The following is a 21,850-nucleotide window of genomic DNA, read 5'->3' as shown; positions in this document are numbered from 1 at the left end:
TCTGCACATGGGCGCCTTCCCACCTGCCAGGTCTGACCTGGCAGGCATACTGGCACCCACGAGCAGAGCATGTCAGATGCACCGGCACCATTAAGAATGGTGCCGATCCATTTGACCTCCCCATTCCTATTGAGCCCCATGGGGCTCAAATGGGAATGGGGAGCATTTCATTGCGGCACCCGCGAATGAGCAATTACCGGATCCGGCAGGGCCGTAATGACCCAGTAATTGACCAGTCGCGGGCGCCAGAAATGTTGGTAAGTTTGGCAGCAGCTTGCCGGTTTTACCGGCAAGGTTACGCCAAACTTATAATGAGGCCCATTTGTCTTTCCACTGTGTCCTACCCTGTACTGATCCACTCCACATTTTTTAATCCTCTCGTTTTACCCGTCACTGTGCTCAGCCCTGCCTCCTCCCGCAACTCTGCCCCTCACTGTGCAACACTCCCACACTCCTTTCTATGGTCGTTTTTGGACGCATCTGACTTCCTGTCACTGTGTCCAATTAATGTACCTCTCTGGTCATTGTGCGTTTCCCCCACACCTTTACTATCATGAGGCCGGGCCCAGCTCATTCACTGTTGCTGTGGCCCATTCACTGCACCTTCCCAACACCACTCGCCACGCCTTCCAGGACTGTACACAAAGCAGCTGATTGGCTGAGGCTTTTGATACATTTGTTTGTCAAATTGCCACGGCCCGTGTCCTCACAATGCCATGTAAAAATCACACGCTACCCATTTCAAAGCCATTGGCAACACAATTGAATGACTTGAATATTGAGGCAAGAAGCTCCATGTCATCAGAGCACATTGTTTCTGTACATTCTTGAAGGGGTGGGCATACAAACAAACTTACCTTTGCAGTTGATTCTTTGTGTGTCCGTTCATCACAAGGCTAGTATTTGGGGCGCAGTTTAGAGCCAGGGAAACATGTGTGTCACTGTCATTGACCATTCTGTGGAGCACCGCCTTCAGAGAATGACAAGAAACATGGTTTTAATGAGGTTAGACATCAAAATACATTGAGCAAAAGTAACCATCTTAATCCATAGGTTTTCAGAAGTGGGAGCAGTGGGAGGTTGAGGGGTACCAGAGGCACACACCTTGATACATTACAAAGTATTGATATCTTGATATGCCTATTCAGGTTTAAAAGCTGTAATTGATATAATTGCAACCCGCTCATTAAATGCACAATCACTAGTTCAAACATAAATGACCATATTTGTAAGAGTGAGCTCTGAAGAAGGATGTCAAGTGCACATATCAAATTACTTCTGTGCGTGCATTATGTAACAATGGCGTGCATATCGGGAGGATAACTCAGGGGCAACGAGCTCGTCTTGGAAGCAAGACGACACAGAGCACCACAGGTTCGATCCCCGGGTCCGCGCTTACAAACCTCTGGGTATTAAGCGCGCTATAAATAACCTATCATAGCATATCAAGGCAACAGCCTGTGGCGTATGGCATTTGACAATACATTTGAGGGTTCAGCAGTCCAGCCACAAAGCTCAGTGCAATAGGATTCCATAGAGTGTAATTCATTCCTGAGTGAGTCAATGAAAGAGTGAGTTTCTGTGAGGGACTATGCAAGTGAGTGTGCGTGCAGGTGAGAAAGTGAGAGGGAGAGCCTTCTGGTGATCACTTCCACGTGCATCCAAGGCGTTATGCCCAGTTATCTACAACAATTTATAGTGGAAAAAGTTAAAAGCCGATCTCTTAGATCGAGTAATAAGAAACGTCTAATGCTTCCCAGATGTAGGACTAGAAAGGCTGAAAAGGGAGCTTTTTACCTCTCAGCACCCAAAGCCTGGAATGAGCTTCCATTGGACCTCAGAGGCCAGCCTGATATAGACTCTTTCAAAAGAAAGTTGAAAACTTGGCTGTTTGCTTAACCTTTGCTCCCCCTTCTTCCGGTTTCCCCCCTCTGGTGCCTTTTTTCCTATCCAAGTTTATATGTTTGTCAGCACCCTAATGCCTACGGGTCCAAGGTCTTGCACTCAATAAATGTTTTAAAGTAAAGTAAAAGAGCCAGGTTAGATGAATGAGAAAATGAGTGAGCGAGGTGATAAACTATTACTTTTATCAGAGAGTGAGTGAACAAGTCAGTGACTGAGTAAGTGTGTGCATACGTGACAGATTGCTGGTACACCGCAGAGCAAACGCTACCAGGGGGATGCAAGATATGATGTTGTAACACTCTGCCCAGGGAGTCCTGTTCATAAAAAGGCTCCTCTGGGTGCTGATTGCATTTTAAAAGGTCAAGCATTTGCATCTCAGGGCGACACAGATGGACTACGGGTATTGAATATGTGAAGTACAAACACTTGTAAACCTTGTAAGAGGAAAGAACACGTGTTTCACTACACAGCGAGTTTACATACACGAGTTTAGAGTGCGCCATATCGCACAGGGGATGTCCATGCTCTAGCTGCTGCACATGAAAGTAAGCATGTTTATATAGGCGAAATAGGGAAACGCCAACGACAGCTTTTCCATTTGTTTGGCGCGCTTTTTTTTTTAAATCGTTGCTGAAGTGGAATTCTTGCAGGCTTTTTTCGGTTCCATCTTTTGTTTAGAAAACACTTATTTGGAAACCGACATTCTGAACATGGGTGCAATGAGCATTCGTGCCAGTGTTTCACAGGGATGGACAAAAACACAGCTACTTCGTGCCATGTTTTCAGTTCGCTCGTTCTATATGTATCATCGTATGTTAAGACTGTTCTTATTCTGGTATCTGCTTAAAAAGAACCACACATGTGTGTCCGAAACTAACGAGAGTAGTATTTAAGCGTCCCTCAGGTTGACATTCAGTGCCTTGCTAACTGCTCCTATACTCACCAGAATCTCAGTGCCAAAGCGTTTTCCAATGGGGCTGTGTACTCCCTTCCTCTGCACATGTTCACATGCCTAACACTAAAACAGGAATCAGGAAGTGGTGATACAAATTGAAAACTGCCCCGGATCGACAGCTTGCGCAAAGTACATGTTCTCAATTGGTCTCCCTGACCCTTTGACGGACCGGGAGGATAGCTCAGGGGCAACATGCTTGCCTTGGAACCAAGACGCCACAGAACAACACAGGTTCAATCCCTGGCTCTGCGCTTAGAAACCTCTAGGTATGAAGCACGTTATAAATAACCATTTAAACTTGTTTATATGCTTTGCAGTGATCAATGTCACAAGGCCATTGTTTTAAATATCACTGTTGGGTCATGCCACTGGTTCGCAGGATCTCCCAACTATGTACCCGAACCCCATAACCCCTGTCTCCCCACCGTCCAAACCCCTGTCTCCTCTCCCCCTGTATCGAGAGAACAGGCAGCTTTGGCGCCAGCAGCACTGAAATTGTGTTCTTGTAAGATAATAGCAAGTTGAGGCCCAGGCCATTTAGCAGAAATTCAGACTCGAGCCTGCACCGAGTCTGGAAGAGATACAGGACAGCCTTGCAATCTGCCTGAACGAGGCCTCCCATTGGGAATCACGCAGTTCACCACTTCCTATGCTATGAACCTCTCATGTGTTAGTGTCATGGATCATGCACTCCAGAGACCCGGGCAAGTCTTTATAAGTCATTCATTCATGTTACATTGCGACATCTAGTAAGACCATAAGATGTTATGGGGAGGACCCACTGGTGCCCAGCACCCATGCTGCATAGCTGTAACTGACAAACAGTAGAACGCTGGGTGGACATTCTGGTGGTTATACAGATACACATTCTGCAGGTGACAACACTCACATGACATCATTCCCACTCAGCATTCACCCAGACAGAGAGACGTATATGAGACAGAGACAAGAAGTATGTTTTTGCGAGGTGTTGGTGGGAGAAGAAATAAAACAGATTGCAATCCAGGTTCATGAACAATTTTGAATTTGTAATCTTGAAATTCTAATCCCAGCCTTTTAATCTTTGGTGGCATTTTGATTCACAAATGTGGTCAAGATGGTGGTTATCAATTCAAATTGTGCTTGCATTGCCACAAAGGTATAGACGAAAATGTTCACATTTTCAGACAACCACTGAGTTTTCATATTTTGCTTGTGAATATTCCTTCAGTGCGCTGTAATGTGGCAATTGTCATAGACTCAAATTTCTTTTGCCCAACCTTTGACTTTCTTTGCCAATATTAATCCCAGTCCTATCATATCAGTGTGAGAAGTTGGGTCAATCCATGCCAGTTATCTAGAACCGATCATTCTGGCATTGATGCCATCTAAAGCTTGGTGACACTCCACAGCCCCGAAGAAAGCCTGACTTTGTTTGGAGAGATGTGCCATGGAGCACTTTGACAGTTTAGATATCCACTCTAATAGACAAAGTAACCGACCCTGCCCTTAAAAGACTGGCTGTGCAAAGGTCTTTGTGTGCCAGCATGGGCACAATTGTGTGGTATTGCCAAAGTGAGTTTTCATTTCTAGTTTGAAAAATATGTATCCATAGAATATGAGAGTGTCTTTGTTGAATATACCCATAGCCTTATTCAGTGTGAGATGGCAATATCTTAGGGCTCTGCTTAGTGTTGTAAATGTGTTGTTTTGTTGCCGGTCAAGCAATTCAAATACCCTGAAATTGCCACTGTGTAACACAAAAACATAGAGAAATGGAGTCCACTGATACTCAACTGAAGTGCCAGGTGCTGAAATGGTGCCTTGTTTCATTCATTCACATGTGTTGCGTTTTTCTTAAAGCTGTCATGAAAAGGTGCCCCGGTGAACTGCAGATGTAATGTTAACACCCCATGTATGGTGTGGATTTCTCCGTAAACCAAAAGGCCCCAGTGTTGAGTTCTGCTAAATTTTAAATTCACAGCAAAGCATGCTGAAGGCTTCTTTTCTAAAAAAAAGAATTTCTACATTAATCTGTAACCAGTCGCTAAGTGATTTTCCAATGGAATGCCACATCCAACTTACCAAGTATAATGTAATTTAAAGAATATATGTAAAAGAAATCGAAGTCATGCAGCTAAAAATAAATATATATGTTAAATGTATCGAATGGCAATAATTACCCGTTACAAATTAGGTTCTATGTGATTTTACCCAAGTTTTTTATTCAAGGCATTTTTTACCAAAAGATTTTTACCTAAGAAATATCGAATTTTTTAATGTTTCTATTTGGAGGGGCTCACCGCTCCAACCCACCCCCCCCCCCATTTCCACATATATATTGTGGGATGTCTTAACCCACTGATCCAACCCCTGCAACATCACTGTGCATTGCTTGCAGCAGAAACATCCTAATGGCCGCCGGAAAGCATGCTGCTTGCCAGAAATCACCAGAAAGTGCGCAGTGAAAACCTGTGAAAAATAGGCCACCATCTACCTTTGCCTATGTCAGTGGTAACACAGGAGACCACTGCCAAAACCCATCATTTGGCTGCTCACAGAGCAAAATCATTGGCAAAGAAACTGAGCTGGTTTAAAAAATCTGTTTTTATTTGGTGTCAAATTTCCAAATATCACGGCTCACAAACCACCCAAAAAGATCCAACCTCCTTGTTGGGTGGTCAACATCATTCTCCCGCAAGAATCTACATAAATATAAGGTCCACAGAAGTGTATCTATATCTGAACAATTGAGGATTGCTGGCTGGAAGAAACCTGTCAAAAATGGGTGTAATACTGTTACTCACCTCTACCAGAAGCTGGTGTTTTAAAACCATTTTGTGTAAAGTTTTAAATTGAGCCCAAACTATGCCGAAGAAAGACTTGCTATCAGAAGCCTAAGAGGTGGATACAATTTAAAACTATATTCTGAAAAGACTTGCAGTAAGAAATTGTTTGATATATGTGTTAAAAATGTGAGTTATATTATAAGATAAGACAGTTTTTGGACATTGGGTTTCCCAGTTAAAAGTTTCCCACACTGTGTTCAAACGAATTCCACACCTTCTCCCTGGACAAAGGAGACTTCCCCCTACCCTTGGCTAAGAGATTGACAGGCTGGTGTCAAAAGGAACTGGGAGTGGCACCCTGGCCTGTTGCTCTCAGTGCAGACAAAGGAATCCTTGGGCTGAATAGAAAATGCTAATTCGGGTGTGATTGACAACAAACTGCTAGCAGGAAGGAGAGACATGTGACCTCTGAGTCGGCCCAGACCTTGGAGGCAGCGACAGACCATTGTGTGGATTCAGATAGCACAGCAAATGTATGTTTTAGAAAAATGCTTAGAACAAATTGCACTGAATTGACAAGACTGTGAAACTTTGAGATTGTTAAAATGAAAAATTCGCTCCCAATTTAAGACTAAGCTGGACTCTGTGTGATGTTCTGAGACCAAACCCCAGAAATATTCATATTGTAGCTACTATGTTTATGCCAGGAACCTGAAAAATTACAGAAATGTGCTCAGATTGGGTGTGCATGCATGTCTAAAATTTCGTGCAGAACTAATATTGAGAAACCCACCAAAAGTGCGAAAAAGTGGTAATTTCTGAACCAAAGCTCTTAGGAAGATGAGAGTTGAACAGAAATGTACCTTAGTTAATCTGTCATGTAATTTATGTAGTATTAACAAGTTGTGTATATTGTAAATATGTTTTTTTTATGAAAAATAAGATATACTGTACAGAGAAAAGGGGAGGGTCTTTCCCCTAAGCCATAACATGACACATGATGACATAGAATGACATGCTGCTCCTTTCTCCAATCAGGGGACAGGAAATCCTCAAACCTATCAGATCTTTAGAGGGTTGGGCATTGTAGAATCAGCCTCCACACCCACTTTGGAAATACATAAATAGAGACTGCTGAGGACAGATAGGAGACATACACTTTCCACTTCTCAACTGATTTCTTAGCGATGCACCCTGCAGGAAGATCCAGGCTCCAGACATAGACCAGAACTTAGAATCCAGACTCCATAACTTGAAGCAGAAAGGCCCAATCCCAAAAGCTGAACCCTTTTCAGCAGGCCTTCAGAATCTAGCAACCTGATTCTAACGCCTAAACTTCCAAGGGGCTCTCACATTCAACAGCCGGGCTGTGCTGTTTTGCTATTCTAGCCAAGAACCCTGTGCTAGAACCAAGATCCAGACCCGCAGAGCAGAGTTGTAACCCAGAACCTGTCAGATCCAGTCCAAGAGGCCGCGCAGACCGCAGTGCCGTGCTGAGACCAGAGTGCCAGAGACCTCTCCGGTGGCGAGAGAGAATCCCTGGCAAACCCTTGACCAGATCCTTGACGGGGCCCACTCCATTCTAAAGCCATAGGAGTGAGTATCCAGTCTAGAACTGTACAGAATCAATCTCTTAGTTTAAAGTAGGTCTATTGCATCCATCTCAACCTGTCCAGAACTGCATTATAGAACCTCTTTTGTCTATCCTAAATTCTCCTCTCCTCCACATAATTCTTGATAATTGTAGCAATAATCATCTTGGCGCTAATATATATTTTCTGGAGAAAGGCAATAGTCTCGTTCAGACAGAAACCATCCGGAGGCGCCTCTGTATAGGTGGCTGGGCTGTCGTGTCGTTTGCAGCTCCATAGACTTTTTAATGTTAAGAAATCTTTGTTTCAAATCTTCAATAGCGCATCTTTCATTTTGAAATCTTGACTTTATATCTGAAAAAAATCTACCTTCACAAAAACCTCTAACTTTTGAACCGCACGTCCTAGAACCAAAATGTAACTGTCATTTTGAATGACATTCCAACTCCTTATAGTTTTGCTGTAATCGCGTCTCCCGCACGTGGAAAAGTTGCCGCGAATTTATCTCCATTTCACCACATGTCAAAATAGCTGTTTCTTGTTTTCAACTGCTGAATTTCGTTTTCAGTCTGATAATCATTCATGAATCATTGGTAGTGTTGACCTGAACCAATCCAAAGTAACTATCACTTATCCTGAATCTCCTTTAGTGAATTAAAATCATTTTAGCATATTTTCCCTTTCATTACAATCACATTCAAAAGTATTTTTGCCTGTTTTAAAATCATACGTGTTTTCTCTAAGCTTACTGGGGGAACTGGAATTGAACTGCATTATTGATTTTATTCTTATAACCTGTCTGCCCTCATTTCCATCTCTTCATATTGCATAGTGGAGGGAGTGAGTAATAACAGGGGAAAAAGTGATCATATTATCTTTTGATTTAAATCATATCAAGTTTATTTCTGTGTTGCATTCTTCCCCATCATTGCATTTCCTTGAATCATACAAATTATTCTCTGCTACCTTATCCTTTCTATTCCTACTCCTAACTGATTAAAGAGACTGTTGATATTGTAATATTACCCATTGCTGATTACCGTTCATATTCATAAGTGTGCTATTCAGATATTATTTTATTCATAAAAGTGTGATATATATATTGTTCGATTCTTCAAATAAACCTTTTAATTTGCTCAACAAACCTACTTCTTGGCTCAGTGAGGTCGGGGAGATTCAAAGAGAGGGGCGTTATATAAGGGTTCATCATCCAGATTTGAAGAACTTTGACATAAAAATAGATAAATGAGGGCTTCCATTGGGCATCCCATACTAAGCATTGACTTGGTTGGAGTGCTGGATTGAAGTCAATTACAGATTGGGGGCTCGTCCGGGATTCTGAATTAGACCTACCACTTGTGCAGGTTAATACAGTGTGCTAACTAATAGGATACATAAATCCTGTTGGGCTACCATGCTGTGTTACGCTGTAAAAGCACCCCTCAAAAGGGAACGCTCCAAGGAAACGGTCTGTTTTGCAAAATAAAATAATAAAGTTCTGTAAGTCTGGAAGGAAATCAATTTCTAGAATGGCAACATTGGTGGACATCAAGATAGCTAGAGAGCACCTTTTACATAAGCTATTTGTGAGAGGTGAGTGGACTGAGCAGGACCAGAATGTTTGGTTGCAGGCAATCACACAACAGATCACTGCAACTGGGTTAGATATCTGGAGAGATCAGGGTCCCTTACATGTGGCCCTGAGAGAACTTTATATGGCCCCTAAGGCCAATGATGAGCACAATAAGATTGGCAGGGTAGTGGCATACCTATATTTGTCTATGGGAGCCATACAGGACAAATGTGTTGAAGGCCAAGATCTGGCAAGTAGGCAACTGATGGCATTAGAGACGGCCAATCTGATCTGGAATCTTCTGAGCAGAGGCTGCAGAGGAGCCAGGAGTCAGAAAACAAAAGTAGGCAGTATCTAGTTAAAATCAAAGAGGATATGGGTATCCTACAACAGGAAAGGGCAGACCAGGATACCAGAATTCTGGCCTTGCAGAAGGAGTATCAAAAAGGTTTGGACTCCCTACTGCAGAGCCAGAAAAAGCAGGAGCAACGACTTGATTTCAATAGGGTATGCACAGAGCAGGTAGTCACCCTGCAAAGCCACCTGGATAGGGAGAAGGCAGAGAGCAACAAATTATTTCTAAAAGACCTGGACACCCAGGCAGAATTTGAGGAAGAGCGCCAGAAAGCTGGTGCCCTTCAAAGGCAGAGGGACGACCTGGCGGCACAGAGGCAGACTCTTGCTCAGGAAAGGGATAACTTAGGCCAGGAAGTCTGCCACTTAAAAGAGAAGCTGGAAAAAAATCACCTGGCACTCCAGGGACTGGGTGACCTCCAAACAGAGCATCAAAACTTGTTAGAGCACACCAGGAGGGTGGAAGATGCTCTGGCAAGGAAGGAACAGGCCAATAGGGACGGGACTCAGAAGGTAACCATCCTGCAGCAAAGACTGGCCCAGTACTCCAAGACAAACCAGGAAGCACAGAGAGAGAATGTCAGCACAATGATAAGCTCCAGCGACAGGTAGCCATGCAAAAGAGACTGATAGAGTCTAGTAAGGCCTTGATTGAGGAACTGAAAGCTCAGGCTCTTGCATGGCAATAGGGAGCAGGGGCTGATAGAGATGAGGTTCGCTGGGGAAGGGAAACGCCTGAGCATAACCTCAGAAGCCCTAGTAACAGAGGCCTTCATCTCTCCAAGTCCCTGGACTCTGTCACCCCCATGTCCCCTGGTGCACATGAGCCCAGGGCCACGGGGATGACAGATTAATATCCAATCAGAAGTATGGGGATCATAGGCCAGTACCTCCTAGGAATGGATGGGCAGGCATCCGGGTGTGGGCACCCAAGTACAGTGCAATTTAGTGGGGAACCCCAGGAGAGTAGGCCCACTAAGGGCATCCTGAAAACCTCTGCCCAGTTAGGTCAGTGGGGGGGTACCCATCAAATCCTGGGAGCAAAGAGGAATCAGAAGACTCCTATGAGCGTCCCAGGACACAGGAGACTAGGTCCCCACATTCTGCCAGCCATTCCCAGGCTTGCAGAATCCGGGAAAACCTGGAAGATCAGACAGGCACCTCTGGGAGCAGTGCCTCTGAGTCAGAGGATGAATGGACCAGGATTACCCAAACCAAGAAGGCCAAAAAGGCAAGAAGGGCCTTGCTTAAGGACCCCTTAAAACAGATTAAGCCAATAAGGAGTGTCATCACGCCTTATCACAAGAACGGCAAGTATTCTGTGTGGGAACACTTAGAGCTCTTTGAGCAAATGATGGAGACCTTCCATTTGAAAGACAGCAGTAGCTGCATTCAGTATGTAAAATGGACATTCTCCCCAGAATACTCCAGTTTCTTTGCGGGGCTGGAAGACTAAAATCATTCAAGATGGCCCACATAGGGTGGCCATCTTAAAGCACTTTTCTGTTCATAGAAATCCCCAAGAGGCTCGCAAGGCAGCCAACAATTTACAATGTGGGGAGGATCAGGCCCCACAAGAATTTGTGCAGGAGTTGAAGCGTGCCTTTGCGCAGACTACCAAAAGGGTGCGCACGGACAGTAAAGAATTTGTTAATACGTTTTTCCATGCGCTGCCGAAATACACCATGACCCAGCTAGTGAGAGATTTTCATGAGAAAAGGTCACTAGACTGGGTCATTGAACAGGCCACCCGAATCTATGAGGTGCAGAAGCCCATAGAAAATAAAAATAATGCTCAGACAAGCCCCAAGCCGACCAGCACCCCAGCCGCTGCTAAGGTGGCAGAGGTAAAGGTTTCCCCATTTTAGATTTGGAGATGGGGGGCCTAAAAACCTGCCTGCACCGAATAATTCCAAGCCCAGAAGGCCCTCGGGCCAGTCACAGACAGGGAGTCAAGGAGGTAGTCCCACAAATGGGGTCCCTCACTCCCCTGACTATGTAAGTCCCCGCTACAAGGGAAACTGACCCATCATGGGTCATGTGTGGACTCCTCGAGCCCAGGGGGGGATCAAACCAAGCACCTAACCCAGGAAACTTCCCTCCTAACTTCCCCCAGGAGGGCAGAAATTCCCCTAATCCGCGCAGAACTTTTTCCAAAGGTACCCACAGAACTTCCAACCCCAAAATAATCCATCCTTCTTTCCCCACTTTCCTGAGCCCAGACAACCTAATCCGGGAGAGGGGAGGCCAAGGGTGGAGGGGTACCCAAATCTTCCCAACCCGGGGTGCTACCAGAGAAGGGATAGTTACCCTTTCCGGGATCAGCCCAGGGGAGAAAACAGAACCCCGTATCAGCCTGAGCAGGTTTCACAGTTAGAGTGCGAGGTCCAAAATATGGCACAGGATCTGGGTCGCATGCTGAGGGCTCAGCAGAACCCTCAGATGAGCATGCCGGCACAGAATGCCCCAAACTCGGGACCTGGTGCTCTAGAACAATGACGGGGGCAGCACCCCAATAACGCACCGGTTCCCAGGGAGGAGGCACAAGGGGAAGGGGGTGTAAAGCCTTGGAGGAAGCTTCCTTCCCCACTTGTAAAGAGCCCCCGGAAACCCAGGAACCAGAAACAAAATCTCCTACCCCTGAAAGCCTGCCACCCAAGGAGCAAAGGGGGGGTAGGAGAAACAACGGACCCAAACAGACCCATTTTGTGGAGGAGGTAAACATCTTCCAATTTGAAGGAGAGGGATTCTCAGAGGATCCTGGGAAAAGGATCTTCTCCTTTAGAGATGGGGGAACTCCTCCCAAAGAAAAATGGCCACGTTGTGGGCATTGAAGAATTACTGCCCGTTCATCCAGGGGGAACATATCATAGTGGAGGCTCCACAACAGCCTTTGTAATACCTCCAAAGTGACAGAATCTGGGCCGAAAATGTGAGTAATTCCCGAATTACTTCCTGGAGTTTGTCAATGCAAGGCTTTCCTGTGGAGGTCAGATACGGTCAAAACAAGAAGAGTCCCCTCGCGTGAGGTCTGGCTGACTTGCATGATTGTGCCAGAGAAAACTGTCTTGAGGACGAGAGTCTAAAAATCAAGGACAACATGGAGGCATACCTCAATTCCCCACACAAAGTCTTTGAAGAAGACAAGTGTGAGGGAATGCCCACTGTCTACGTGGATGGATTTTCTTACCATGTTGACAACAACGGGGAAAAAGAACTTGTGGCCGGCATAGTGAATGCATGGGTGAATGAGTCCCCAGAACCCTCCGCTGGGTACAAGATTGGTCCGTGAAGTAGTCAAGTGGCAGTGTTGATGGCTGTGCATCAAGCCATCCTCACTGCTGTCCAACATCAACTCCATGAACTGGTCATAATCACAGATTCAGATTATGTACGGAACGGGTTCGTGGAGCACCTGGTTAACTGGAAAACCAGAGGCATGTTATGTGCTAATAACAAACCCTTGAAACATGGGAAGTTCATTCAAAATATTGATGATCTGGTCACCTTGAATGGGATGACCATCTATTGGAAAAAGATCAAGGGTCATTCCAAAGTAGAGGGACCAGACAAATCTGGAAATGACTTAGCTGATCAGCTGGCCAAAACCGGGGCAATCCAAGGGGATCTAATAGAGATCGAGTCCCTGTTGGGGGAAATCCAGGTCACTGCTATCACTAGGTCCCAGACAAATGCACACAATGATCTTTCAACTGCACAATGGAGTAAGGAGACCCCAGATGCTGATTTGATTACGACTCAAAAAGGGGATCCAATAATTGGTAAGTTTTATCAACACATTGAGGACCCTGAGAACTTTCCCCTGACGGATACCGATTACATTGGGAAAGAGGACCTCAGAGTGTTGATGAAATGTCCAAAAATGTTCTGAATCCAAGACGGTTTGTTGGTGAGGAAATCCCGAGCTAGCCATGATCAGTGGGTGGTTCCTATCTCATTCCGAAGCCTGATGTTAAGTCACGCCCATGATGCGGCCACAGCCGGTCATAGGGGGCTCCATACAACACTTGAGATCTTAAGAGAGATTGCATACTGGCCACACATGGGGCAGGACCTCGACCAATACTTGAAGGGGTGTCTTGTGTGTACACAATTTCAGCCAACATCCCTCACACACCGTGCGCCTCTCCAAAAGAGGGGGATGACACTGCCATGGTCAGATTTGCAAGTAGATTTCATTGGGCCCGTGATTCGCTCCTCTAGGGGGAACAAGTACATGTTGACCGTGACATGCTTGTTTACTAAATGGATGGAATGTCTCCCGGCCCCAAACTGCAAGGCAGAAACAGCAGCTGCCCTGATGACCAACCACATCTTTTCGAGTTTTGGACTACCCCAAAGGACTGAGTAAGACAGAGGTAGCCATTTCCCCACCGAAGTAATGACAAAGATGTGGGAGATACTTGGGGTTAAAAGGAAGCTACACATTGCTTACCGGCTAGCCTCTAGTGGTGTAGTAGAACGATGCAACAAAACCATTGTGAGCATATTAAAAACATTTGTGGCAGATTCTGGGCCAAGTTGGGATATTCGATTACCTCTTGTCCTAATGGCCATCAGATCTACCCCTTCATCTGCAACTAAAATGTCACTGTTTGAGCTGATAACTGGACACAGGATGGTGCTTCCCCAGCATCTGCTCTACAGGACCCAAGAGCAGACATTGATCAATGCCTCCACAACTCATGAGTATGTTGAAAATTTAAGAAAACACCTTCAACATGCTTTTGCCTATGCTCAGCGAAATCTAGAAAGATCAGCCGATAGCATGAAGTCCCACTATGACTTAAATACTACCAGAAAAGAATACAATGTAGGAGACCGGGTCTATCTATACAATTTCTAAAGGAACCAGGCCAAACAGTGGAAATTCTGCCTACCTGGAAGGGACCTTTTGAAATTGTTGACAAGATCTCACCAGTCGCCTACAAGATCTGCATCCCCAAAGGCAGTTTGGCAGAAGGGGAAGACAAGTGGGTGCATATTAATCAGCTAAAGTCTTGCCATCCTAGGCACACTCTGCAGCAACTGGAGGAGTCTTCTGGAACCCCAGAGGGGGCCACTCCAGATCCATAAAATTCCATCCCTAAAATATTCCACATATAGTCTATAAAATACAATAATAAAAATGTCCTGATTTATCTAATGTATATGTCCGCCCCACTACATTAATAGTGGTGGGGAAATGTCTACAAATATGTTTTTGCTTTGTCATCCTAGGAGAGAGAGAGATAAACCATGGAGACTAACCAAGGGCGATAACCTGGGGACTGGGAGCAAAGATTCGAGGGGCCCGGAGTATTGCTCAATACTCCCATCAGGACTGGCGAGGAGAACCAATCGATCCACCCCTGATGGAGGAAAAGATGCTGAACTTTGCCATTGGTGGAATCCAGAGAGATGAGGCTGACATCCCAGTCTTGCGACTTTCCATTGATGCAAGATCAATAGCCATCGCAAGAGGGGGGCTTGTGGGATGTCTTAACCCACTGATCCAAACCCTGCAACATCACTGTGCATTGCTGGCAGCAGAAACATCATAATGGCCGCTGGAAAGCATGCTGCTCGCCAGAAATCACCAGAAAGTGTGCAGTGAAAACCTGTGAAAAATAGGCCACCATCTACCTTTGCCTATGTCAGTGGTAACACAGGAGACCACTGCCAAAACCCATCATTTGGCTGCTTGCAGAGCAAAATCATTGGCAAAGAGACTGAGCTGGTTTTATTTGGTGTCAAATTTCCAAAAATCATGGCTCACAAACCACCCAAAAAGATCCAACCTCCTTGTTGGGTGGTCAACATCATTCTCCCACAAGAATCTACATAAATATAAGATCCACAAAAGTGTATCTATATCTGAACAAAGTCCACTTTTGAGGATTGCTTTCTGGAAGAAACCTGTCAAAAATGGGTGTAATACCTTTACTCACCTCTACCAGAAGCCGGCGTTTTAAAACCATTTTGTTTAAAGTTGTTCATTGAGCCCAAAGTATGCCAAAGAAAAAAACTTGTTATCAGAAGCCTAAGAGGTGGATGCAATTTAAAACTATATTCTGAAAAGACTTGCAGTAAGAAATTGTTGGATGTATGTGTTACAAATGTGAGTTATATTATAAGATAAGACAGTTTTTGGACATTGGGTTTCAGAGTTAAAAGTTTCCCACACTGTGTTCAAACGAATTTCACACCTTCTCTCTGGACAAAGGAGACTTCCCCCTGCCCTTGGCTAAGAGATTGACAGGCTGGTGTCTAAAGGAACTGGGAGTGGCACCCTGGCCTGTTGCTCTCATTGCAGACAAAGGAATCCTTGGGCTGAGTAGAAAATGCTAATTCGGGTGTGACTGACAACAAACTGCTAGGAGGAAGGAGAAACATGTGACCTCTGAGTCTGCCTTGGAGGCGGAGACAAACCATTGTGTGGATTCAGATAGCACAGCAAATGTATGTTTTAGAAAAATGCTTATAACAAATTGCACTGAATTGACAAGACTGTGAAACTTTGAGATTGTTAAAATGAAAATACGCTCCCAGTTTAAGACTAAGCTGGACTCTGTGAAATGTTCTGAGACCAAACCCCGGAATTATTCATATTGTAGCTACTATGTTTATGCCAGGAACCTGAAAAATTATAGAAATGTGCTCACATGGGGTGTGCATGCATGTCTAAACATTGGTGCAGGACGAATATTGAGAAACCCACCAAAAGCGCAAAAAAGTGATAATTTCTGAACCAAAGCTCTTAGAAAGATGAGAGTTGAACAGAAATGTACCTTAGTTAATATGTCATGTAATTTATGTAGTATTAACAAGTTGTGTATATTGTAAATATGTTTTTTATGAAAAATAAGATATACTGTACAGAGAAAAGGGAGGGTCTTTCCCCTAAGCCATAAACATGACACATGATGACACAGGTTGACACGCTGCTCCTTTCTCCAATCAGGGGACAGGAAATCCTCAAACCTATCAGATCTTTAGAGGGTTGGGCATTGTAGAATCAGCCTCCCCACCCACTTGGGAAATACATAAATAGAGACTGCTGAGAACAGATAGGAGACTGTCAGGCTGAGAGGTCCTGTATCCGCGGAAGCTGCTGAACCCCCGACAATCCCCCTGAGATGTATTTCCCAGAACTAGTTTTCAATACAGCTCTGTAAACTACACCCCAAAGGGAAAGGGGGAATGGGACAACAAAACAACACCAGGCAGACTGCGTCAAGGCTAATCAGTGCTGAACCTGGTTCTTCTCTTGAAATTTCTTAGAGAAGCGGATAAGAAGCTGAAAATCTCTCTTACTTGCGATACTTGAAATTCCCAGCAACTTCTTACATTAGGCAAAACTGGAAGTCTTAGTTCTTTGTTTGTCTTTTTTCCAACATGCACTGGTAGTTCAATTAGATTGTCTTTAAAATGTTCTTTCTTGTCATTTCAAAACTTTTCAAACTATTTATAATTATCTTGAGTCTTTGAATCCTTGAAGAAAGAGGAAACACGTGCTAACTGCACACGCAGGTTATTTCCATTAAAATTATCGATGAACTTCACATAGAAATCTTCCTGGTTGAAGAACACGCGCAAACGGATGAAGACGCGCGATCAAAATAATCCACACGCGCAAAAAATCCACACGCGCAATAATTCACACGCGCAATAGTCCACACGCGCAATAATGTTCTCCTGCGAGACACGCGAAATAAGAACACCCGCGCTATTGAGTTCAAACGCAACAAAGTGATTCTCAAGCGCAAAATCACTCGCGATGGAAAAAACACACGCGCACTCTAATGGCACGCGACGAACAGATTCTCGCGCTTTGTACCCCCGCGCTAAAAATCACACGCGCTTTGTATTTCACACGCGCTTTGTACACCCGCGCTAAAAATCACACGCGCTTTGTATTTCACACGCGCTTTGTATTTCACACGCGCTTTGTACACTCGCGCTAAAAAATCACACGCGCTTTGTATTTCACACGCGCTTTGTATTTCTCACGCAGCGTATAGCTTTTCGCGCAAAGGATCACCCGCGCAATAAAACTCACGCGCGTTTAAAATGGCACGAGACCAACCTCTACTCGCGCTCGGAATACACACGCTAGAAAGCACGCGCTCACTTGAATACGCACGCGACAGTCAAAATCTCGCGCTAAGGAACACCGCACTGGAAACACAAGCGCACTCCGATAGTTCAATAGTTTTAGTAGAAACACTACTTTTAACGAATTTTCAAGGAGACTGTTATTAAGATGAACAGATTTACAGTAGAAATAAAGTCACTTATCTCCTGAGCGAATTCACAAAGATTTCCTGCTTTTCCTATCTTCAAAACGAATTCCTGCCAGCTGAAGACTTCTCCTGAACCCCCAAGAAAGTAGCCGCTCAACTGCTGAGATCTGAAGGATAAAATCCACCAGGCCTAATACTAAAGCAGGAGCAGCCACTGAACACGTCCTCTCAGATGGGGTTTTGATGATGAAAGGCACAGAGTGACAGTTTAGAATGTTCATTGTTGTTCAGCATTGTCTTCCAGCCAATCAGAGCTGTCACTGTGAGGCTCCATCTTGCCTTGGGTCAGAACCAGGATTCTGAATCAACAAGTTAAGGCCTAACCAACTATAATGGAAAACTTCCCACCCACACAAAGCTAATCTGAAAAGGATAATAATAAAAAGGAAACTTGAATAAGAGAAGGAAACCTGACAGTACCCCCTCCTAATGCCCAGTCTCTGGGCCTATCTTGTGTGGGTTTTTAGCATGAAACTTAGCCACTAAACGGGGGGCATGTACATCAACTGAATCTTCCCAAGATCGTTCCTCCGGTCCATATCCCTCCCAATCAATCAAATACTGCAACCTTCCCCTCACTTTCCTAGAATCCAAAATTTGTTTAACCACAAATTCCTCAGATGAATCCTCCAAAATCACAGGGGAAGGTGGTGTTCTGAATCTAGTTCCTGAACAAACTGGTTTTAAAAGACTAACATGAAAAGTAGGATGTACCTTCAACTGCTTGGGTAATTTCAATCGTACTGCCACAGGGTTGATGATTTTCTCTACCTCAAAAGGGCCCACAAATCTTGGACTGAACTTATTCTTCCCCTTAATTTTCAGGTATCGGGTAGAAAGCCAAACTAAGTCTCCCACCTTATATTCAGGTCCAGTTTTTCTTCTCAAATCGGCATACCTCTTATATTTCAACTTATTTTCTCCCAGAACCTTTTTTGCTCTATCCAAGTTATTTTTCATTATCAACAAACGATCTTCCACTCTAGGATTCCCTGAATCTTCCTCCAACACCTCAAAACTCAGAAAACGAGGATGAAACCCACGACCCAACAAGAAAGGGGACATAGAAGTAGCATCTTTTCCACAATTGTTGTAAGAGAATTCTGCCAACCACACCAAATCCACCCATTCCTCTCTAGCTTGTAAATAACACCTTAAAAACTTCTCCAATTCTTGATTTACTCTCTCCACTTGTCCATTACTTTCCGGATGATACCCAGAAGTCAAACTAACTTCCACTCCAAGTTTCTTACAGAAGGCCCTCCAGAATTTTGAAATAAATTGAGATCCCCTGTCAGAGATAACTTGACTTGGGAGTCCATGTAGTCTAACTACACCTTGCAAAAAACTATGAGCCAGTTTTTCCGCGGTAACCTCTCCCTCTATTGGTAAAAAATGTGCTTCTTTAGTAAGAAGATCGACCACAACAAGAATGGTAGTACAACCCTTATCTTGAGGGAGATCAACTATGAAATCCATAGAAATTGTGTGCCAAGGACGAGGAGGAACAGGTAATGGCTCCAATAAACCATGCGGCTTCCCAACTTGACTTTTCTCTTGTGCACAGACTACACAAGTTTTAACAAAATTCAAGGTGTCTTGGCGAATTTTTTCCCACCAAAAATTCCTTCGAACCAGTTCCAGAGTTTTTCTGAACCCAGGATGTCCTGCTAAAATGGATTCATGACAATTTCTCAAAACCTTTTCTCTCAACTCATCAGTAGGTACATAAAGCTTGTTATCAAAAAAAGGAAGATTGTCTTTCAACTTTGTAGCTGGATCCAGTCTCACCCACTCCTCCATCTTCTGCAAGGACATATTTTGACGAACTTCATTCAAAAAATCAATTTCTTTAATGGCTCCAGCTAACAAAAAACTTTCTGGAGCAATTATAGGTTCTGGTTCTATAATCTCTTTATCTTCACTTCCAGGAAATTGGCGAGATAACGCATCAGCTTTTTTGTTTTGACTTCCGGGTTTAAAAGTCACAATGAAATCATAATCTGCAAAGAACAAAGACCAACGAAGTTGGCGTGGAGACAAAGTTCTGGCAGATTTTAAAAACAATAAATTTCGATGATCAGTAAGGACCGTTACTGTATGTCTTGCTCCTTTAAGAAAATGTCTCCATTCTTCAAAAGCGGACTTTATTGCTAACAGTTCCCGATCAGCAATTGTGTAGTTCACTTCAGCAGCAGAAAACTTTCTAGAAAAGAATGCAACTGGATGTATTTGACCAGTAGTTTCATTCCTTTGAGAAAGCACCGCCCCCAACGCTAAATTTGAAGCGTCCGCCTCCAAAAAAAAAGGTTTAGAAAGATCTGGATGAATTAGAATTGGACTAGAAGTAAATCTTTGTTTTAACTCTTGAAAAGCCTTTTCTGCTTCAAGGTCCCAGTCAAATTTCACTCCTTTTTTCAAAAGCCTCGTTATAGGAGCAACCAGCCGAGAAAAACCTTCTATAAATCTCCTATAAAAATTGGCAAATCCTAAGAAACGTTGTATTTCCTTAACCTTAGTAGGAGGGGGCCATTCAAGAACGGCTTGCACTTTTTTAGGATTCATTTCTAAACCCTTAGGTGAAATTATAAAACCTAAAAACTCCACAGAATCGGTATGGAATTGACTTTTTTCCAATTTGGCAAACAAATGATTTTCTCGCAACTTTTGTAACACCAAGCGCACATGTTTCTGATGTTGATCTAGGTCAGAAGAGAAAATCAAAATATCATCGATATAAACGACAACAAAAATATCCAAGTATTCTCTAAAAACCTCATCAATGAAAAATTGGAAAGCCGCTGGAGCATTACATAGACCGAATGGCATAACTTGATATTCAAACAGCCCAAGTCTGGTCTTAAACGCTGTCTTCCATTCGTCCCCTTCCTGCACACGCACAAGATGGTAAGCTCCTCTCAGATCTAATTTTGAGAAAATATTTGCTCCTTGTATTTGATTAAGCATTTCTGAGATGAGAGGAAGAGGATACCGGTTCTTAATAGTGACTTTGTTAACTGCTCGATAATCTATGCAAGTTCTAAGCGAGCCATCCGGTTTTGGTACAAAAAATAAAGGAGAGGCCGCAGGTGACTTAGAATGACGAATAAATCCTTTGGCCAAATTTTCTGACAAATATTCTTTTAAATAATCATTCTCTTTCTCAGTAAGAGCATATACCCTACTACTAGGCAAAATTGTTCCTGGCTCCAGTTCAATTTTACAATCAAAGGATCTATGGGGTGGTAATTCTCCTGCCACTTTCTCATCAAATACGTCCCAGAAATCTTTGTAACACTGGGGAAGTTGACCCACTACAGCTCCCACATCATGACCTCCAATTCCAGTCTCAGCCAGAAAACTAGACACGGAATTACTTTGTTTTACCTCTTCCTCTAAGAGACTTCCTGAAAAGCAATTCTCTTTACAAAAATCGGATTGCATGTCAATTGTCCTAGCACTCCAATCAATTAGGGGATTATGGAGAGTAAGCCAAGGCATGCCCAAGATAATCTTCAACAAAGGGGCATCAATTAACTCAAACGAAATTATCTCTTTGTGACCTCCTGATAACTCCAAAGTTAAAGAACCAGTTCTATGAGTAATAGGACCAGAAGATAAACATGTACCATCAACAGCCCTAGCCTGCTCTACAACCTCCTTCAGAATAATTGGAATTACCAACGATTTGGCCAGACCCCAATCCATGAAATTCCCAGTCGCACCCGAGTCAATCATTACAGGACCATTTCCCTTACACTCCAAATCAAAAAATAAGGATACATTTATGGTTATATGAGGAACCGCTGTCTGCACCGTATTAGCGATCTGTTGTACCTTGACTGCTGAGGAAGAAGTCTTCTTGGGAGTGTAAGGACAGTTTCCTAAAAAGTGCCCACCTCTTCCACAGTATAAACACAGATTATTATCTCTCCTCCTAGTCTTTTCCTCCACTGTTAACGGGCCTCTGATTCTTGGAGATGAATTATTCCCTTTGGGTTTACTCTCTATTTTAGGTCTATCTACTCTAAGTATAGACTTTACATCACTCTGACCATGACGTCTCTCTGCCTTCCTTTCACTCAAACGGAAGTCCAATTGAATAACCAAATCAATCAGACCTTCACAAGTAGGAGGGCGTTCTACTACTCCAGACAAAGCATCCTTTAACTCATCTCTAAGGCCCCGATAAAACAACGAGGCCTGTTTAACCTCGGGCCACTTGCTTTCTAACACAAGGGACTTAAATTGTGTTATATAAGCAATCAAGTCTCTATTACCTTGTTTTAATTCTAAAAGTTCACCATCTACTTCCAGAGATAACTGTCTTCTATCAAACATTTTTCGGAATATCTCTAAAAAACTGGTATAATTTTCTAAAACCGCACTCTTTTGAC

General features: G+C 43.7%; 1 protein-coding gene across 2 annotated transcripts in view; it reads right to left on the bottom strand.

The window, feature by feature from the left end:
* LOC138569646 (uncharacterized) overlaps window positions 1–21,850 on the bottom strand; it is a 1,436,407-nt gene that overhangs the window by 408,193 nt on the left and 1,006,364 nt on the right. For both annotated transcript variants that reach the window (XM_069647797.1, XM_069647798.1), the window contains exon 52: window positions 858–970. In XM_069647797.1, coding sequence (XP_069503898.1) covers window positions 858–970 — 113 coding nt within the window. The remainder of the gene's footprint in view (window positions 1–857; window positions 971–21,850) is intronic.

This window comes from Ambystoma mexicanum, chromosome 2q, assembly GCF_040938575.1.
Source record: "Ambystoma mexicanum isolate Mex_15411 chromosome 2q, UKY_AmexF1_1, whole genome shotgun sequence".
Taxonomy (NCBI): Eukaryota; Metazoa; Chordata; class Amphibia; order Caudata; family Ambystomatidae; genus Ambystoma; species Ambystoma mexicanum.
This window is presented reverse-complemented; position numbering and strand designations above follow the sequence as displayed.